Source organism: Sus scrofa, chromosome 6, assembly GCF_000003025.6.
Source record: "Sus scrofa isolate TJ Tabasco breed Duroc chromosome 6, Sscrofa11.1, whole genome shotgun sequence".
Lineage (NCBI taxonomy): Eukaryota > Metazoa > Chordata > Mammalia > Artiodactyla > Suidae > Sus > Sus scrofa.
In genome coordinates, this window is record NC_010448.4 from 157,364,859 (window position 1) to 157,385,558 (window position 20,700).

The window sequence follows — 20,700 nt, forward strand, 5'->3', positions numbered from 1 at the left end:
TAGCAGAAGACTGTCTGTCTCAGTTCCGGGAATCCTGGGGAAATGGTTACGCTAAGGCAGTGACTTTTTGATCAGCTTAAAGAGCAGAACCACTTTTCAAACAAAACTTTGCCCGGTTGCAGAAGATTTTTTTTTAAAAAGTCACTGGGAGCTGCTTTGGACAGTTTGGGTACCGTTGCTCTGCAGTGCCCCTGTGGAAGGTTTCTAAGCTATTTAACCTAAGGATCTTCTCACTCTCCTCCTTCCTCCCATGTACCAACCGAGACAAAGGATAAGAGCAGAGTTAGTAGAATTAGTGCAGTCTTCCTGCAGATGGGGTCAGGCCATAGCGCATCGCCCCACCAGCCTCTGAAGGCAGGGCTGCAGCGGGAAGAAAGGGAGGGAGTGGTGGAGGACAGAAGCCATGTGCCTCACTAAACTCCAGTTGCTATCCAGCTGCTGTATTTTGTATCTGTTTTTCCCCCAAAATGGAAATGGTGCCTCTTGCCACCCACTCTATATTGTAGTCCTTTGAAATGAAGTGCTACGTACGTGGCAGATTTTACCTTATTCATAAAGAGTGTGGCAAGAGGGACGGGAACATTTCAAGTCTATGAGGACTATCCTCAGAGGAAATGAGCTGACAAGAATAGTAAGCCTGGTCTTAATTCTCAGATCACAAATGAATTTCCAGGGACTTGTCCAAAAACAGTTGGGGTGGGCGGGAAAGAAGAAGCAATGTGATGACCAAAATGGTTTCTAAACAAATAAAATGTTTTTCAAAGCTTTCCATGAGGCGTCAGCGGGCTTTCAAGTAAGTTCACAGTTGAGTCGATATTACCGTTGTCATCCTGTCAGGCTGTTGCTCTCCATTTGCTCCATTGGCTTGGTTTCTAGCCCCTATGCCTGTGTCTGTGTTTTTATTCTTTGCATCTGTGATTATGTGAAGAAGTGGCATAGTGGAGGGAGGGATTCAGAACTATGTTTCCTCTAAACCCCCCTGCCTTTTTTTTTTTTTAAGAGACAGCAAGAAATTGGCTCTGCAGAAAATGTGCCCATTCGGCAGTAGAACCATGCCCTTGAGTCTGTCTGAAAGCTAGGAGACAAAACTAGGCTTTTCTTTTCTTTATTTCTACAGTCCCACCAGTCTTCCCTGGAAAATCAAATTGATAATTCTGTTTTTGCTCTCCAAACATAACTCCATCTGAATCTGAGACTGGATTGTATCAATCAGACTTGCCTTTCGTTCTTATGGTGATTTACTTCAACTTAATCTCATTACAAATGTCTGTCTTATATTCTTTTTCTTTATGTAATGTCATCTTTCCTCTAACCAGTTAAAGAGCCTTCACCAGTTGCTGGAGGTCCTTCTTGCTCTGTTGGATAAAGATGTCCCTGAAAATTGTAAAAACTGTGCTCAGTACTTTTTCCTGTTCAACACTTTTGTACAAAAGGTAAAGGATTTTTTTTTTTTTTCCTAATACAGCAGATCTATGGTCTAAAGAAATTTTTTACATGCAAGAAATTTAGACTGGTCAACATGGAGTCTGTATGATAATGGCTTCATGAGTGTTTCTTCTTAAAAATCTTTGTCTGTGTATTACCTTACTTGCAAGAATTCTGATGCAGGCAGAGATTGTTACTGGTAGATGGAGTGGCTGTCTGCGTGGAAACTAGAGGCCATTGTGCAGCACTTGGGGGCTGTTAGATGTTTAACAAGTTCTTTCTCTATGTAAAGTAGAGCATTTAAAAACTTACTGCTGGAGTTCCCATTGTGGTTCAGCAGGTTAAGAACCCGACTAGTGTCCATGAGGATGCAGGTTTGATTCCTGGCCCCGCTCATCGGGTTAAAGATCTGGCATTGCCATGAGTTGTGATGTAGGCCACAGATGCCGGCTCGGATCTGGTGTTGCTGTGGCTGTGGTGTAGGCCAGCAGCTGCAGCTCCAATTCAACGCCTAGCCTGAGAACTTCCATATGCAGCAGGTGCGGCCGGTAAAAAGAAGGGGAGAAAAAAAGAAAAAAAAGAACTTACTCAAAACTTCTCATTTAACTGTTTTTAGAACAGATTTCTGTCTGGTTGGGAATATAATTTGTCATTCTTACTATCTTGTGACAGCAAGGAATTAGGGCCGGAGATCTTCTTCTGAGGCATTCAGCTCTGCGACACATGATTAGCTTCCTCCTGGGGGCCAATCGGCAAAACAATCAGGTAATCTCCACATTTATAGCTCAGCCAAGTGGCCATGGTTTGGTAGCCACAGTGTTTCTCTTAGTAGGTAATAAATATTAATTTCGTCAGAGTTCAGATACAAGTACTGCATAGAATTTATTCTAAATGCTGTAACCAGTGGGTTATCAGTGGAAATGTGAAGTCCCGAGCATCCTACAGGGGAAGAGGGGTTCTGTCTGGGAGATTGGAAAGCCTCCAAGAAACGGTGGCATCGGGTTCTGCACTGGCTCTCCGGGACTATGAGCAAGGCTGTCTTGGTGGAGGTGCTTACATGAGATGCTGGCAGTGTGAAGTTGAACTGTTACACACTGAATGAACTAATACTCATCTTCAGAAAATGAAAGGGAGGCTGTTTTGTCATCATAGGATCAGATAGATCCAAAAATGATTCTCCAGTTTGAACTCCCTGTATGAGTGCCTTTCTCCAGTCATTATATTTCTTTTGTTCAATAGATATAAAGTACACAAAATGTGAACATGCCATAATAAATGCCATTTATGGGAGTTCCCGTTGTGGCTCCATGGTAACGAACCCGACTAGGATCCATGAGGACGCGGGTTCAATCCCTGGCCCCGCTCAGTGGGTTAAGGCTCTGGTGTTGCCGTGAGCTGTACTGTAGGTCACAGACACAGCTCAGATCTAGAGTTGCTGTGGCTGTGGTGTAGATCGGCAGCTGCAGCTCTGATTCGACACCTAGCCTGGGAGCTTCCATATGCCAGAGGTGTGGCCCTAAAAAGCAAAAGAATAGAATAGATAAAATAAAATAATAAAGCTATTTATGGAGCACATGGTATGCACCAGACACAACTGGTTACTTTTCAGGCTGTACCTCTGAAACTCACAATACCAAATGGGCAGTTTCATCCCTAGTCTCAGGCAAGAATTAGTTCAGAAAAGTGTAACTTGTTCAGGGTCACGGGGCTAAAGGTCTAGTGTCCCTCATATGTGATACATCGCATTGGGAAGCTCTCCTTTCTCCGTTAAGGGAGACAGATTTGCTGCTTGGGTCTCCTCTCAGCTTCCTGTCCTCCCACCGTGCTGCTCTGACTCCCTAGTGTTAGAAACAAGTGCTGACACCCTGGCATTCCCTGTGTGCTGATATTACGTTGAGATTAACAGTATTTGATTTTCACTTCAAGCTTTTCCGTATCAGGGACTCCATTGACACTGGCAATGGATTTCAATCCATTGTAATTTAAATAAGATTTAATTTAATCGTCAGTATTATATTGCACAATTAATATTGTTTTGCATTTATGGGGCATGTAAGTTTAAAAACATTTTCACCTTTAAAGGTTCGTTTGGTCCTCGCAGGCGTGCAGTAGGCAGGGCAGGGAGGTCACCTCTGTCTTGATACAAGGAGGTCAGGCCCTGTTAGGTAAAGGACTCGCCCACATCCACGCAGCACAGTGAGCGGCAGGGGAGGGCCAGGCCGCCAGCCTCGCAGGCTTTCCCCACTCTGCAGGGCACAGGGAGGTGACAGGGCACACGGTGAGCGCTCAGTACTGACTTGAATACATGCATGAATTTATTTTAAAACGCGAGTTAATGTGCATCTAAGGGGGAAAACACCTAATTAAGCAGGCTTAAAACCCACGAGGTTTTTGTATTTTGACCTCTCCTCCTGTCAAAAGATGGAGGAAGACTGTGGCTCCAGACCCCAGGAACCTGCACACCTGCTCCCTCCCTTTCATCCGTTTCTAACCAGACCGCTAGCAGCCACTGTTTTCTCTGCCGACAGATCCGCCGATGGAGTTCAGCTCAAGCACGAGAATTTGGGAACCTTCACAACACAGTGGCATTACTTGTCTTGCATTCAGATGTGTCTTCCCAAAGGAACGTTGGTAAGACTTAACCTACGTTTACTCCGTCAGGAAAGTGGGGGGATGGTGAATTTGTCAGTGGTACGTGGAGAGAGAGTCGGAATGGTAGCAATTAAGTGGATGTTACTTGTTTAGGAAAGCTTAAATTTTTTCTTTTAATTCATGTTAAACCTCACCTTATTCTACTAGTCTATCGTGAGAGAAAGTCAGTAATTGGGGGTGGGATATAAATGTTTAGAAAAACAGTGGGATTAAGGCCTGTGTTTCTAGGCCTTTCGGTGACAGCACCAACAACAGTAACGGTGATAATACAGTAAAGCGGCTGAGACTATTCCTTGTTTTCTGTGTGCTGTGCCTCTGCGGGGCTCTTGGTTTATCGTGTCTCATCCTCAGCAAGCCTGTGAGGCTGTTCCCCTTTGGCATGTGAGGAAGCTGAGCAAGGGAGACGTCTAGGGACTCCCAGAAGCCTCGGAGCTGGTCGGTGGCCCGGCAGCCAGTATGGAACGCGCGCCTCTGGCCCCTGAGACTGTGGAAGGGTTTTCCTGTCATCTGACCAGGAAACCAGATAAAATCCCAGGGCATCTCTCTGATGTGGAGTGCCGTGGGCTCCCTGAAGGGACGTTGAGGGAGCCCATGTATGGTTGTGAGCTGGAGTCTGCTTCCTAAACTCTGACTCATCCATCTGAAAAGACAAAGCTACTTTATTCGCAAGTTTATAGACAGATTTGGAAAAGAAGATGAGAGAGAGTCCTTGTTTTTCCAGCAAGTAGGATAAGCCCTTCCACGTGGGTCAGTTCTGCTCAGCTTACCTGCTGTCACCCATTGTTTGAGCAGCAGACTTGGGGCCCTTTTTTTTCTTTCATATACTGTGTATATTTCAACTTCTTTGAAAGATTGTCTTGGGTGGGGGTCCCTGGGAGTCTGGAGATCTTAACAGTCACGCCTGCAACACAAGCACACATTGAAAGAGAGGGGGTGAGCCTTGTCTCCGATCCCCTGCCTGTGAGGAAGCAGGTTGTAAGTGCTCAGCAATTGTGTATGGGAATCCTGTGGGAATCACTTTACCTTGTTGAGGTTCGTCTCTTGTACTAACATCCAGTGAGATGGGTTTCTTCCTTTGGTCTCCCAAAGCTCCTGGTATATTTAAACAACGGCCGCCAATTAGCGTTGCCCCCTCAAGCCCCCTGCTGCCCCTCCACGAGGAAGTCGAAGCCCTGCTGTTCTTGTCTGAAGGGAAGCCTTACCTGTTAGAGGTGTGTACTTGTTCTGCTAAAGCCACTGTCCTTTTGCTTTATTTATTTTCTTCTTTTTGAGGAAAAACGCCTCTTGTTACTAGTCCACCCGGATCCACCCCCTCTTGAGAACACAGTCTCCCGGTTCTTCCATAACTTGATTTACATACATGTGACTCTCAGAGCGTCTGTCACATGGGGGGTTAATTCATCACTAGTGCTGCGCTGTATACTCCTTATTTTTAAAGCTTAACACTATGTATTTCTTTTTTTTGGATCTATCAGTGTTAATTGGGGGAAGGGGAGGTACCTTTAAAAATCCTAAGAAAAGTGACTCCTGAGCAAAAGGTAAAACATTTGCACAAATTATGTAAACTCTCAGACAGACTCACATATTTGAAGGGAATGTTAATGATTTTAAATCTGAGCAGATTCCAGGGAAAGTCAGAAACAGCACATGGACACAAAACTGTGACAGAAGAAAAGCCCACCCCTCTTTCCGTCTAGGTGATGTTCGCTCTGCGGGAGCTGACCGGCTCGCTGCTGGCGCTCATTGAGATGGTGGTGTACTGCTGCTTCTGTAACGAGCACTTCTCCTTCACCATGCTGCATCTCATTAAGGTAGGACCTCGGTAAGCCCGGCGGGTGCTCGCCTGAGAGCCTGCAGCTGCGATGTTCCTTTGCTCCCAGGCGCTGTGCTGCTTCTGATAACATTGATTGTTTTTCCAAACCATAAAAATAGCATAGGGGAGTTCCCGTCGTGGCGCAGTGGTTAACGAATCCGACTAGGAACCATGAGGTTGCGGGTTCGATCCCTGCCCTTGCTCAGTGGGTTAACGATCCGGCGTTGCCGTGAGCTGTGGTGTAGGTCGCAGACGAGGCTCGGATCCCGCGTTGCTGTGGCTCTGGCGTAGGCCGGTGGCTACAGCTCCGATTCAACCCCTAGCCTGGGAACCTCCATATGCCGCGGGAGCGGCCCAAGAAATAGCAACAAAAAAGACAAAAAAAAAAATAGCATAGGCTCATTTTTTTAAATGGAGAATAAAAAAAGGACCCAGATGCTCACCACTTATGATCACCATGAATATTCTCTTTAGTTTTCTCTTTATTTTCTATGCATGTGTCTTAACCATAATTGGGATTTTATTGTCTTGATGATTTTGTGTCCTTTTGTTCATTGACTTATTATAAGTATTCTCCATGTCATGTTCATTCTCTCATGGACCATAAATCCCTTAGCCATTCCCTTCCTAGTGATGCACATTTGCATTGGGTTCAGTTTTTAATTATTAAGAATAATACTTTATAGTTAATGGTAATGCTGTGGTGACCATCATTATGTAAAATGGTTTTATAGCATCAGATCATTTCCCAGCAGACAGCATCTAAATAATCAAAAGTAGCTTGACTTTTCTCACCTCTTGAAATAGTGATATATGTTGTTCATTATGAATCTCTGATCAGTGTGTAATAATTACTTATGTTGCACTTGCTGGATGCCAAGCACTATTCCTAGCACATTACATATTTAACTCACTTAATTCTCAAGTACACAAGTCCCATGAGGTTGATACTGTGATTATCACCATTCTGCTGTTGAAGAAACTGAGGTGTAGGGTCGCACAACTACTACGTGGCAGAGTGGGGATTTGAACATCAGCAGTGTGGCTCCAGGGCTGTGCTCTTAACCACATTGTGCAGTGCCTTGCTAGGGGTTATTAGAAAAACCTTTAAGCCTGCATACGCCATTTTCAGTCATTTTTTAATCTTTAATTTTTAATTACGCATGGATGACACATGACTGCATTCTCTTTATGAAAAATTAAAATGTACAAATAAGGCCACAGTCCACTTTGACCACCGCCAACCAGCCTTATGCCCTCACTGCCCTACCCTACAGACCATGGTTGTACATATTGGTATGTGTCTTTCCAGGCCTCTTTCTGTGAATTTACATCAGGTATTTTAGTTCCTGCCACACCTTATTAGTTCGCCGCTAGGATTTATAATAGTGACACAGGTAGTGTTAACAGGTAGGTAGCTGGTGATCAGTAGATCGTGTCTTCAGGCTCACATTAGAATGTACCATCAGCCTTTTCTGTACAAACCCACATCAGAGGTGATGCGGTCCTCGCTTTACTCTTGACTAATTATATAACTCAGGGTAATTTCCTCCTCTGGAAAATAGGCAGACGTTCGACTTGATCCCACAGGTTATGAAGATTTGGTGAGGTGTGTAATACATGAATCTGGCACCTTGCACATGCAGTGTTGCAATGCAGTGTCCTTTCCCACCGCCTGTGTGTATAAGGTTATTCACATGCACAGGAAGGAATTCCCGTTGTGGTTCAGTGGGTTAAGAACCCGACCAGTATCCATGAGGATGCAAGTTCCATCCCTGGCTCAGTGGGTTAAGGATCCAGTATTGCCATGAGCTGTGATGTAGGTCACAGCTGCAACTCTGATTCCACCCCTAGCCTAGGGATTTCCATATGCCATGGGTTCGGCCCTAAAAAGACAAATAAAATGAAAAAAAAGAAAATAAGCAAGTTTTATGAGCCTTGCTTTCTCTACTTAGTTATCTTGGCATGTTTTTCTTCTTCCTAGGCTGACTTTTCTTATATATTTCACTCATTACATACTGATCTAAGAACATTCTCATTTGCATTCTCATAGCTACACCAGCATATCCTGGAAAATAAAATAGGATACATAGAATGTAGGCCTGTTTAGTGACTGAAAATTATCTCCCTTCCTTTGTGCTTTTTTTCTTCTCTCATGATAAAATATCGTGGAGGGTTACAGCTGGGAGGCCTGTGGAGGTTGTGTTCCAGTCCCCATATTCAGCATTTGGGGAAACAAAGATGCAGAGAAGGCGATGCCTTGCCCAAGATCAGTGGGTGGTGGTAGAGCTGGGGCTGGAATTGTTGGTTGCCACCCTAGCCTGCTTTCCACTGGAGACTTAACTGGAATCTTTATGCTTTTTAAAAATATTCCAGAACCAACTAGAAACAGCTCCACCCCATGAGTTAAAGAATACGTTCCAACTGCTTCATGAGATACTGGTAAGTCGTACATGTTCTGATTCACTTGCATTTCGGTATTTACTAGTTAGCATGTGTTTATGAATAAAAACCGTATGTTTTTTGCATTCATTTGGTCTACACTTACTGAGCCTCTTCTTATCAGTCATTTTTCTTGCATTACTGATTTGGAAGGTGTGTGGTAATAAACTGCCTCGCGGGCACTCAGTTTAGTGAGGGGCTAGACAAGTACGCAGGCAGTCACACTGCAGAGAGCAAAGGCCCTGGACAGGAAACTGCTCAGGTCCAGTGTGATCTTGTGTGACCCTCACGATAACCAGCAGAGGTGAGTCTGCTTCTACAGATCATTCGAATCTAAGACACCACTGACTGACTGTGTACTAATGAAAATATCCTTATGGGGCAGGAAACTGAAATGTAATCCACTGTAGGGTGCATCCCACCTTCGGAAATACGAAAAGCAGGGCGGTGAAATTCAGTAGTAATCCGGGAAATACAGTGTTATTAGAGGTAGACTTGCCCAAGGCCATCATTTAGTCAGTGGCAGAGCCAGGATCTGGGCCGAGCATGTGGCCCTAGAGCCCATACTCTCTGCCAGACTCCCGGTTTACACGGTGTATTATAAGTAGGACTAGGAGTGGGAACTGAGCAGGACTTGGGGGAAGGAGCCCAAAGCAGACAGGAGAGGCTCCAGCCACCAGTGCATGTGGCCCCCCCCCGCCGCCATCCCACCCCCGGCCCTAGGCCAGTGGTTACACACTGGTGGCCAAGTTGTGCCTATACATCTGTTTAACGTGGCTCATATTGTCTTGTCTTTTCATTTCTGGATTCCAGCCCATCTTGAGAAATCAGGTAACATGGTCACATGGCTCTGATCCCGACATGCTGCCCTCACCCGGGGCAGTAGCAGCACACCCGCTTCGAGGAGGCTTGTGGTCTCCAGTTCCCCAGTGTCCTCACCACTCCTTATTGTCTGCTCCGTTGCTCATTTCTTGTCACCTTGGCCTCTGCAGACATTCCAGTTTAGCGGTCTCTGCCGTCAGTGATGGGCTGTAAGCAGGAAAGTGATGTGACCTGATGTATGTCCTAGAAAATGTCCCCGGCAACTGTTTGGAAGGATGGGTTAAAGAAGGACCAGGGTTGGAATTAGAAGACCATATGGGAATCTGGCAATAATCTGGGTGTGAGATAACAAGGTTTATACTAAGGAAATGTAGGCGTGGAAGGGGCTAGGGACAGATCAAGAGGTGTTCAGAACGAGAATCAGTAGAATTCGCTGACTGGGAGCTGGTGAGAGAGACCAGGCCAAGGGCTTTTTGCAGAGGTGAGGGGTGGGGGGTAGAGACTGGTTCCCTTTAGGTCCCTATGGCTTAACAAAAGGCCTGGGCACAGGGTAGGCATTTCATAGATGCCATTTCTGAAAAGCCTGTCTTTCTGGTCCTTTACCTCTTTTTGGCGCTAGTGCTTTTGGAAGATTGTTCCTCCTGAGAGTGGGCTTGCGTGCTGTTCACCTGGTCAGCAGCAAACCCATTTAGTCTATGGCACTGCACACGGTTCAGTGCCAGGCACTTGAGGCACAGACGTCGATGGAGCCCTGTGTGGCATGGAGGAAACCCCACATCAACTAGTTGAGCCTATGTTAGAGCAAAACTGAGACACCTTTTTTGTAAACCATAAACCTCATGAAATGCATATCATATAACTCAAATGCTTATCATATAACCCACATCACAGAGACTCTAGATGTAGTTGGTAATAACATGTATTATGAAATGAGTGGATCTCCAAATACTCCTCCATAGCTTTTTATCTTTAGTTTAAAAGGTAATGTACTGTTGCGAAATATGGCAATGGCGTGATATTTGTTTGTATTCAGTTGTGTTATGTTAGAAACTGTAAGTTAACCTCTTGATTTTTCTCTTTAACACGCCAGTAACAGAGGTTCCCTTGAGGCGCAGTGGGTTAAGGATCTGGCATTGCCGCAGCTGTGGCACAGGTCCCAACCCTGGCCAGAAACTTCCAGATGCCACGGGTGCGGCCAAAACGAATAAAGAGAAACACAGCAGTAGCTGTAACAGAAGTTCCTTCTTTCATTTACCAGCCTTTGTTTCCTGCTTCTCACAGGTCATTGAGGATCCCATACAAGTAGAGCGAGTCAAATTTGTGTTTGAGACAGAAAACGGATTACTAGGCAAGTATGCTGCCTTGTGGAAAAGTGTCTGTAGTAAGTGGGCAGAGAGCCCATCGTTCTAGCCAGCCTCCCTCCCGCACGCTCGGCCTGGCGTGGACAGTGGGGAAGCCCACAGAGGCCCACTCAGGGCTGTTGGGCCTCCTCACTCCAGGCAGGAGACTTAGAGCCAGAGGGTCTTCCCGCCCTCGACAGTCTCCCGCTTTCAGTGAGACACAGCTTGAGGTCCTTTTACTGGGTCAGGTGAGATTCAGGGATGCTGTGACTTTTTTTTTCAACAAGCTAAAGTTTGGCCATGTTCACAAGAAATCTTTCCTTCCACTCTGTAGCCATTGTGCAGGAAAAAAACTACAACCTTAGACTCAGGGTATTGTCAAGCCCTCGAAATGTAATTTTTTTTTTTATAATTTTGTTTATTTTCCCACTGTACAGCAAGGGGGTCAGGTTATCCTTACATGTATACATTACAATTACATTTTTTCCCCCACCCTTTCTTCTGTTGCAACATGATTTTTTTTTTTTTTTTTAACCTCTGGTACGAGTGCATCCGGATTTCTCTTGTCTACTTGTTTTTTTGTGGTTTTTTTTTTTTTTTGACATTTTTCTTTTTTGGAAGGCCAGAGTGGCTTTAATGAGCTATTTCTTAGAAAAAGTTTAGTTGGAAATAATCTTTTCCAGCTCCCACCATCCCCCTATATTTCTAGTTAGTTTGAGTCATTTCCAGTTTTGCTATATAGTAAGAGAAGTTAGGATCTCCTCTTATTACAGAGAAGAAATTTCAGCTGAAAAGTTAAGTAGCTGCAGGATTCTAGACCAGCCCTTCGGAATGGTGTTCCCTGTGAGGGCAGCCCCCGGCTCTCTGGGACTCACAGACCACACACTGCTCCTGGGCAGGGACCAAGTGTCCAGTCGTCCCGAGGGGTCCGCAGGGGATTGGTTTCAGGGCCCCCCTCGGATACCAAAACTCACAGACTTTCAAGTTCCCCGTAGTCCGCCCTTCACATCCGTGGTTCTGCACCTGCAGGTTCCACCAGTTGCGGGTTGTGTAGTCCCGTTTATTGAAAAAGATCCACAAGTAAGTGGGCCCACGCAGTTCAAATCCATGTTGTTCAAGTGTCAGCTGTGTTTATCTTCAGATGCCCCAGGGACAGTGCAGAAAATAGTTGCTGAAGTGAACTAATACCATACATTTCTTTTTATCACACTGAAAGTGTTTAAACTGCTCTCTGTCAGTAAGGTGGTAGACAGAGAACTTTGGGGGCCTCTAGGTGAATAATCAGCCAGTATACATTTTAGTTTCTTCCACTTCCTCTAAAAGTCCAACTTTCACCATCCTGTATGGTTCTCGAGTGCTATTTAAAGTAATGTTTCTACCCGTTAGAATTGAGGGAATGGTTTGTTGTAAATTTTCGGAACAAGAGAGCTATTGTTATTACTTGGACCCACTTTCAGTTTGGTGCCTGGTTGTTAAAACTTCCTCTTCTGTTCCTTCAGCTCTGATGCACCACAGTAATCATGTGGACAGCAGTCGCTGCTACCAGTGTGTCAAATTTCTTGTAACTCTTGCTCAAAAGTAAGTATCGAGTCAAAAACACATGAGGAAATGGTGCTTCAAATATGACTGGAGGAAAAATCTGCCTTGTTTTAGGACCTGGAGACTCTGACGCAGTCAGGGCATGTCTGCTTAGATGATCTCAAAGAGATGTGGGGTGGGGGGAGTGTTAGAAGTAACAGATCTTATGAATCCAAGAAAAAAATGCTGAACCGCCGGGCACTACGAGGAAAGGCAGGTTTAGGGACCTTAACAGCGAGAGTTCATGAACCTTCCCTCAGGGTGTCTTTCGTTACCTACCAACTCTTGGAGCTTCTAGGTCCCCACTCTCAAAATAGTCTCTCAAGAGACAAAATCATGTAACAGCTACTCACACTTATGAACCCAGGCATTGTGCTAAATACTTTGCCTGTTGTCTCATTGAATCTTTTCAGCAGCTTTCTGAGGTTAGGTTCTGCTACTAGTCCCATATCATAGGCGGTTTAAGTGACATGCCTGCTGTCAGAGCTGGAACTTGAGCACAGGCTGACTGACTTCAAGGCAAACGTTCTTTTCTCTTTTTATTCAATTATACTAAAATACACATAACACAAAATGCACCGTTTTAACCATTTTTGGGTGCGCAATTCAGTGGCAGTTAAGTACATTCACATTGTGTAGCCATCACGGCCCTCAGTCTCCAGAACTTCCTTCATCTTCCAGAACTGAAATTCTATACCCATTAAATAAAAACTCTCCATTCTCCCTCCCTCCAGCCCCTGGCAACCATCATTCTACTTTTTGTCTTTGTGAATTTGACTCACATAAATGGAATCATACATATTTGTCCTTTGGTGATTATTTCTCTAAGCACAATGTCCTCAAGGTGTCTCCACATTGTATTGTGTATCGAAGTTCCCTTTCTTTTTAAGGTTAAGTAGTACTCCGTTGTATAGATAAATGTATACCACGTTTTGCTTATCCATTCATTTGCTTATAGGCCTTTGGAAAGCAAAGGTTCTCAGTGTTAAAAGGAACCGGAGTGGTTTGTGACTTTAAGCTCCCTTTAGTACATGGGCAAACAAAAGACAAGAGTGCATGCTAACCCAAGGTCCTTTTTTTTCTTTTTTCTTTTTTTTTTTTTTTCGGTCTTTTTGTCTTTTGGGGGCCACACTCCTGGCATATGGAAGTTCCCAGGCTAGGGGTCCAGTCAGAGCTGTAGCTGCCAGCCCACGCCACAGCTACAGCAACGCTGGATCAGAGCCGCCTCTGCAGCCTACACTACAGCTCATAGCAATGCCGGATCCTTAACCCACTGAGCAGGGTCAGGGATTGAACCCACGTCCTCGTGGATTCTAGTCAGGTTCAATAACTGCTGAGCCACAATGAGAACTCCTGTTTTTTTAAATTGAAATATCACTTACCAATATTGTGTTGAGTCTCACAACTAAGTGATTCAATTATAGATATATTTTTCAGATTATTTTCCATTATAGGTTATTACAAAATACTGAATGTAGTTCCCTGTGCTATACAATAAATCTTTGTTGCCTGTCTTTTTTTGTTGTTGTTGTTGTTGTTGTTGTTGTTGTTGCTATTTCTTGGGCCGCTCCCGCGGCATATGGAGGTTCCCAGGCTAGGGGTCAAATTGGAGCTGTAGCCACCAGCCTACGCCACAGCCACAGCAACGTGGGATCCGAGCCGCATCTGCAACCTACACCACAGCTCACGGCAACGCCGGATCGTTAACCCACTGAGCAAGGGCAAGGACCGAACCCACAACCTCATGGTTCCTAGTCGGATTCGTTAACCACTGTGCCACGACGGGAACTCCCTGTTGCCTGTCTTTTTTTAATGTATAGTAGTTTGTTACCTGTTAATCCCATACGCCTAATTTATCCTTATAGTTAATGGTAACTATAAATTTATTTTCTGTGTCCAAGTCTGTTTATTTTATATATAGATTCATTTAGGTTTTTTTTAGATTTCTCATATAAGTGATATATAATATTTTTCTTCCTCTGAATTACTTCACTTAGTAAAATATTCTCTAGGTCCATCCATGTTGCTGCAAATAGCAGTATTTCATTCTTTTTATGGCTGTTATATTCCATTGTGTGTGTATCTGTGTTTTATATATGTGTATGTATATGTATACACAAACACGTCACGTCTTTGAAACCAATCGTCTGTGGATGGGCACTTGGGTTCTTTCCATGTCTTGGCTGTTGTAAATAGCGCTGCAAGTGACAATAGGATTCCTATATCTCTTCAGATTAGAATCTTCATCTTTTCAGGATACATGCCCAGGAGTATAATCCCAGGTTATTAACAGACTGCACTGCCACAGTGAGTCTTACACTGAGCTCTTTATAGCTTTCTTTTTTTTTTTTTTTTTTTTGGTCTTTTTGTCTTTTTGCCTTTTCTAGGGCCGCTCCCATGGCATATGGAGGTTCCCAGGCTAGGGGTCTAATCGGAGCTGTAGATGCCAGCCTGCGCCACAGCCACAGCAACGTGGGATCCGAGCCACCTCTATGACCTACACCACAGCTTATGGCAAGGCCGGATCCTTAACCCACTGAGTGAGGCCAGGGATCAAACCTGCAACCTCATGGTTCCTAGTCAGATTGGTTAACCACTGAGCCACGACAGGAATTCTGTATCTCTTATTTTGCTCCAGATTTTTGCTGATTCTTAGGCATGAGTATTGCCATCCCTAGATCTGTATCAGAATAAGAAAGAGAACTCTGTTGGGCTTAATTTGCTACATTTGAGCATCCCCAACAGATTTAAATGAGAGCCCCATTGAAATCAAGCATGAACGTGTGTTTTCCAGATGATACAACATTGTAGATAGAGATCATCCTGCCACAGCTGTGGGTTCATTAATGAGCCTTCAGATAGGTAGCATGTCATCTTAAGTACTTGCCTAGGAGTGACATTTCCAAGTAGTGTTGGGGCCACATAGCATATCTGATGTCAGTGACACACAGTCCAGATTATCAGTAGTGTCTTCGTATGTGCTTCCAGTATCCTGCATATAGCGTGCTTTATACATATGGTAATGACAGTATCCCCATCGGTACTGTCTTCAAATAAGGAAAGCTTTCTAGATTGAGCAAATAAAAATGGAAGGAGTATAATGGAAAAAATTTAAATCATTTATAAAAAGGAGAAAGGGGGAGTTCCCGTCGTGGCACAGTGGTTAACGAATCCGATTAGGAACCATGAGGTTGCGGGTTCGGTCCCTGCCCTTGCTCAGGGGGTTACGATCCGGCGTTGCCGTGAGCTGTGGTGTAGGTTGCAGACGCGGCTCGGATCCCACGTTGCTGTGGCTGTGGCGTAGGCTGGTGGCTACAGCTCCGATTCGACCCCTAGCCTGGGAACCTCCATATGCTGAGGGAGCAGCCCAAAGAAATAGCAAAAAGACAAAAAAAACAAAAAGAGAGAGAAAGGGGCGCCAAAATCACATTTTAAAATTGTTTTTCCTTTGGAGTTCCCATGTGGCTCAGTGGAAATGAACCTGACTAGCATCCATGAGAATGCAGATTCCATCCCTGGCCTCACTCAGTGGCTTAAGGATCCAGTGTTGCCGTGAGCTGTGGTGTAGGTCGCAGATGCAGCTCAGATACCACATTGCTGTGGCTGTGGTGTAGGCCAGTGGCTGCAGCTCCAATTCGGCCCCTAGCCTGGGAACCTCCATATGCCACCATGGTTGCGACCCTAAAAAGACCAAAAAAAATTGTTTTTGTCCTAATATCATTGTTTCTCATTTAAATCAAAAAATTAAAAACTAGTTTGCTTTTATCAAAAGGCCATTCATTGGACATGTTAAACCTCCTAGAAGAGAACATAGGCAAAACATTCTCTGACATAAGTCTTACTAGTGTTTTCTTAGGTTAGTCTACCAAGGCAAAGGAAATAAAAGCAAAAATAAACAAATGGTACCTAATCAAACTTAAAAGTTTTTGCCCAGCAAAGGAAACCATAAACAAAATGAAAAGACAACCTACAGACCAGGAGAAAATAATTTGCAATGATGCAACCAGCAAGGGCTTAATTTACAAAATAGAAAAACAGCTCATACAACTCAATAACAAAAAAAAACAAGCAACCCAGTCAAAAAATAAGTAGAAGACCTAAATAGACATTTCTTCAAAGAAGACATACAGATGGCCAGTAGGCCCGTGAAAAGATGCTCAGCATTGCTAATTATCAGAGAAATGCAGATCAAAACTAAAATGAGATATCACCTCACACCAGTCAGTGGTCATCATAAAAAAGTCTACAAACAGTAAATGCTGGAGAAGGTGTGGAGAAAAGGGAATCCACCTCCACTGGTGGTGGGAATGTAAATTGGTGCAGCCACTATGGAAAACAATATAAAGGTTCCTTAAAAAATTAAAAATAGTTACCATATGATCCAGCAATCCTGGTCCTGGGCATGTATCTAGAGAAAACTATAATTCAAAAAGATGCATGCACCTCCACATGCATAGTAGCAATATTGATAATAGCCAAGACCTGGAAGCAACCTATATGTCCATCAATAGATGAATAGATAAGATGTGGTATGTACAATGGAATATTACTGAGCCATAAAAAAAGAATGAAACAATGACATTTGCACTAACATAGATGGACCTAGAGATTGTCATACTAAGTAAAACAAGTCAAATATCTACTCTCATTTATATGTTGATTTTAAAATATGATACAGATGAACTTCTTTACAAAACAGACTCATAGACATAGAAAATATAAACTTATAATTGCCAAAGGAGTAAGGGAGGGATAAATTAGAAATCGGGAATTAACAAATGCATGCTACTATATATAAAATCGATGCTAACAACAAGGTCCTACTGTATAGCATAGGGAACTGTGTTCGGTATCTTGTCATAACTTGTAATGGAGAAGACTATGAAAAAATATATGTATATGTCTAATAACTGAATCACTTTGCTCTATACCAGAGACACAACATTGTAAGTCAACTATGCTTTAATTAAAAATAAATACAGAGGTTATTTGTTAAATATACCATTTATTGTGGGTATTTTTGTTTTATTTTTCATTTTCCAGCTTTCCATTTTGATAAAACTGAGTGGGTGAGTTAGAGATGGATAGGAGACTTTTCTCTACCTGATTACCACTTACTGCCTATTGAAGTTTAAACATGTGAATGGATGCAAACCAAAAAAAAAGTGCAAATTTAATATAAAAAGAACTGAACTTTAGTGAAAGTAGCATTTGTGTTTCAACATTTTAAAGTACTATATGTTAAGCAAGTATATTTACAAAGAAAGCATTTGGCTAATGAAAATTTCCTCCAATCACCAGGTGTCCAGCTGCTAAAGAATACTTTAAGGAGAATTCCCACCACTGGAGTTGGGCTGTACAGTGGCTACAGAAAAAGGTAATTGAGATTTTAACTTTCCTGGCTCTAATATAGGAATCAATAGCAGTACATCTGTCTTATCAGGAAGAATTTCAACTTAATTTGACATAATTTGGAGACTGGCCTCAAAGTATTTTCAGAGTTCACATTTTTTGCAATATAGTTGATATCTTTCTTTATTCATTTAACTTGTGCATATGTTTTAATTTTTAGGGGAAAAAGTAAGGATGCTTATATAAGAGGTAGTGTTTTAATGAGCTCTCGAGGGTGAAAGTAGAATCTTCTAAGAAAGAATCTCTTGATGTGCTAGAAAGACTGGGTCAGTATATATATGCTACTTTAGATGCCTCTTGTGCTGTAATATCTAGTGGTAGGAATTGTGGATTCACGTGGGCTTGTTTGACATCTCTCTTGGCCTTTTCGACCTTCCATCTCAGATGTCAGAACATTATTGGACACCGCAGAGTAATGTCTCTAATGAAACATCAACTGGAAAAACCTTTCAGCGAACGATTTCAGCTCAGGTAAGGGTTGCCTTGGTTTTGTGTGGCTTGAAATCCCTCAGGTGGGATTTTTAGTATGTTTCTCAGAACTGCAGCCTCAGAGAAAAGAGGTATAGGTTAAAAATGAGTCAGGGCAGAAGAAACAATTGATTTTTCTGAGAAAGACAGCAAGTGAGTATACAGTGCAAGTTATTTGCCTGGAAGAGAAGCAGTGAGGGGTGGTGCACAGAGTGGACATGAAAGCACCACCTTGAGGCTCCCGGAGCCTCCAAGGGAAGGGTGATCTTCCCCGGGGGTGCTGTTTCCACTGCACCCCCTAACTTTTCCCTCTCCCACAGGACACACTGGCTTATGCCACAGCTCTGCTGAATGAGAAAGAGCAGTCGGGAAGCAGTAACGGGTCGGAGAGCAGTCCGGCGAATGAGAACGGAGAGAGGCACTTACAGCAGGTACAGCTAGAGGGCACGTCCTTGTGCCCAGGGGCAGCGCCTGCTCTGAGGTTTTCCAAAGAGAATCCATAATCAAGAGAAAAAGGAGGAGTTCCCCTCGTGGCGCAGTGGTTAACGAATCCGACTAGGAACCATGAAGTTGCGGGTTCGATCCCTGGCCTCACTCAGTGGGTTAAGGATCCAGCGTTGCCATGAGCTGTGGTGTAGGTCGCAGATGCGGCTTGGATCCCACATTGCTGTGGCTGTGGTGTAGGCTGGTGGCTACAACTCCAATTGGACCCCTAGCCTGGGAACTTCCATATGCCACGGGAGCAGCCCTAGAAAAGGCAAAAAGATCAAAAAAAAAAGGAAAAATGACCCCTTCCACCTTCAGCCTTCACGAGCCTTCCTGGAAACACAGACCTTTGAAAAGAAGGGCCTCATGCCATTGAAGTCTAGCTGTTTGTCAGGGAGTCAAAGAGTAATTTTAAGCTTGGATTTTTGTTAGTTCGTTTGTTTTTCAAAAAGTGTTTTCAGTACTAATCACCATAATAGCAAAAGGAATGAAATATTTATTGAACAGCTGCTGTGTGCAAAATAATGCAGCAGGTGTGAATGTCGTGGCGTGTATTGTGCCTTCCTTCTGGTCTGGAGCCTTCTCTGAGGTCATCTCTGTAGCGCCATCCCAGTGCATGGCACAGAGGCCTCGTTAGAGGAATCCTGCTGATGCTCTGTGTGCCGCTCTGCCTGTAAATCTCGCGGATCCTCGTAACAGCCTTATGAGGGCGACATCCCCCTGATTTCACAGAAGGAACCTGAGACTCAGCATGGCGGTGTGATTTCACCCGAGGCTGCCCTGTGACTTCAGGCAAGGGTTGTTTCGGCGACTAAGTGAGAACATGGAAAAGAAAGTTGCGTCAAATACAGCATGTTCCACTTGTCATATTTTATTGCCCTTTGATAAACATGAAGTGGTTAAATGAGGACACGCTTAAGCAGAATGCCAGTAAGTCCATCAGCAGAGCAGACTTCTTTCCTCTAGCTTGACTGTGGGTGTATTTAACTGACTTTCCTTTTCCCAAGGGTTCTGAGTCGCCCATGATGATTGGCGAGTTAAGGAGTGACCTGGACGACGTCGATCCCTAGGGGACCTGCCCCGCACACTCTAAGGAGTCACGTCCCAGTTACTGGATGCTCAGCACCTTTCTGAACTCCACATCTCATCCTTGAACTCTTTAGAAGAGCTGGGAAGCTGGAGGATCAGGTGTTTTTAAAGAGAGCGCTTGTCAGCCCCTGGAGAGGCCTGGGGGCCGCCTGGCAGCAGGAGAACTCGGCCTGTGGATCCGCTGTCCCGGGGCCCAGCCCCTACGCGGATTAACATTTCCGTGGAGATTTTAGGAAATAAAGCCGGTGACAGACTGTTTTGTTACATGAACATTCAAGAGTGAGTGAGGATAAAGCTGTTGCTTTCTCTGTGATGCTATTAAAAAAAAATTCCTTTGGTTTTTATATTAAAAAAAAGCAATCTGCCTTTAGATATGTGGGGGCAAATTTTTAATCTTGCAGTAACATTGAATAGGAATATCCAATTTAAAATGTTGTAAAGATATGTGATTAAAAAAAATTCTTTTCGCTGTAAAATAGTAGTTAAAGAATTCGGTTTACACAGACCTTTGTATTTAATATGTCTCCCTATTTGTATAGAATTTCAGGTGGGTCTGGATGAGAGCCCTGGGCATAAACTTGGATCTTGATGATATGTTACCAGGACCAGAAATTGGGAAATTTATTAAGCTCTTGAAAGTATTTTTCTGAGATAATTGAGATTGAAAGAGCAATAAAAAAAAAAAAGAAAAGAAAAGAAAAGAAGTGCTGTGTTCTCCCGAAGGACAGGGTGCATTGTTTGACATCAGTCCCTAAAGAGGTTAGGAGTTGTTCCCAAAACAAAGTTTAAAAACAGCAAAATAAAAAGCACTTTAAGATATAATCTTACTGAGTTTGACTTCATAAAATCATCTTTTTAATGCTTGGAGACATATTGAATAAACTGTAGTCTTAAATCCTGTGATCTGCAATCATTTGCTTTTGTTGAAAACATAATTACTGAAACCCTTGGTATTGGTTGTGTATGAAGTTACATATTTGAGTCGAGAGATACTGCTTTGTGAGTTTCCACATATTTTAATTCGGAGAAGGAATGTGTGACTTTGTTTCTCCTCAACAGGACTAATTCATCCTAAAAAGATAGGGACAAGATTTATTTTCCCAGAAATAACTAGCAAGCAACTGAACACCATCCCTTCCGACGTGTTTCCCAAGTTCAGCGCTGTTCACTCAT

General features: G+C 43.6%; 1 protein-coding gene across 4 annotated transcripts in view; it reads left to right on the forward strand.

Moving 5' to 3' along the window:
* The window catches only part of USP24 (ubiquitin specific peptidase 24), a 164,809-nt gene extending 144,338 nt beyond the window's left edge, over window positions 1-20,471 (forward strand). For 2 of the 4 annotated variants that reach the window (XM_021097813.1, XM_021097814.1), the window contains 12 exons: window positions 1,317-1,433; window positions 2,098-2,190; window positions 3,954-4,056; window positions 5,167-5,288; window positions 5,775-5,888; window positions 8,267-8,332; window positions 10,436-10,502; window positions 11,994-12,072; window positions 17,374-17,449; window positions 17,869-17,955; window positions 18,273-18,383; window positions 19,446-20,422. In XM_021097813.1, coding sequence (XP_020953472.1) covers window positions 1,317-1,433; window positions 2,098-2,190; window positions 3,954-4,056; window positions 5,167-5,288; window positions 5,775-5,888; window positions 8,267-8,332; window positions 10,436-10,502; window positions 11,994-12,072; window positions 17,374-17,449; window positions 17,869-17,955; window positions 18,273-18,383; window positions 19,446-19,508 — 1,098 coding nt within the window. In that variant the 3' untranslated portion in view covers window positions 19,509-20,422. Of the gene's footprint in view, window positions 1-1,316; window positions 1,434-2,097; window positions 2,191-3,953; window positions 4,057-5,166; window positions 5,289-5,774; window positions 6,006-6,278; window positions 6,311-8,266; window positions 8,333-10,435; window positions 10,503-11,993; window positions 12,073-17,373; window positions 17,450-17,868; window positions 17,956-18,272; window positions 18,384-19,445 lie in introns of those variants that run through there. The other 2 variants (XM_021097812.1, XR_002345484.1) reach the window with 2 other exon arrangements.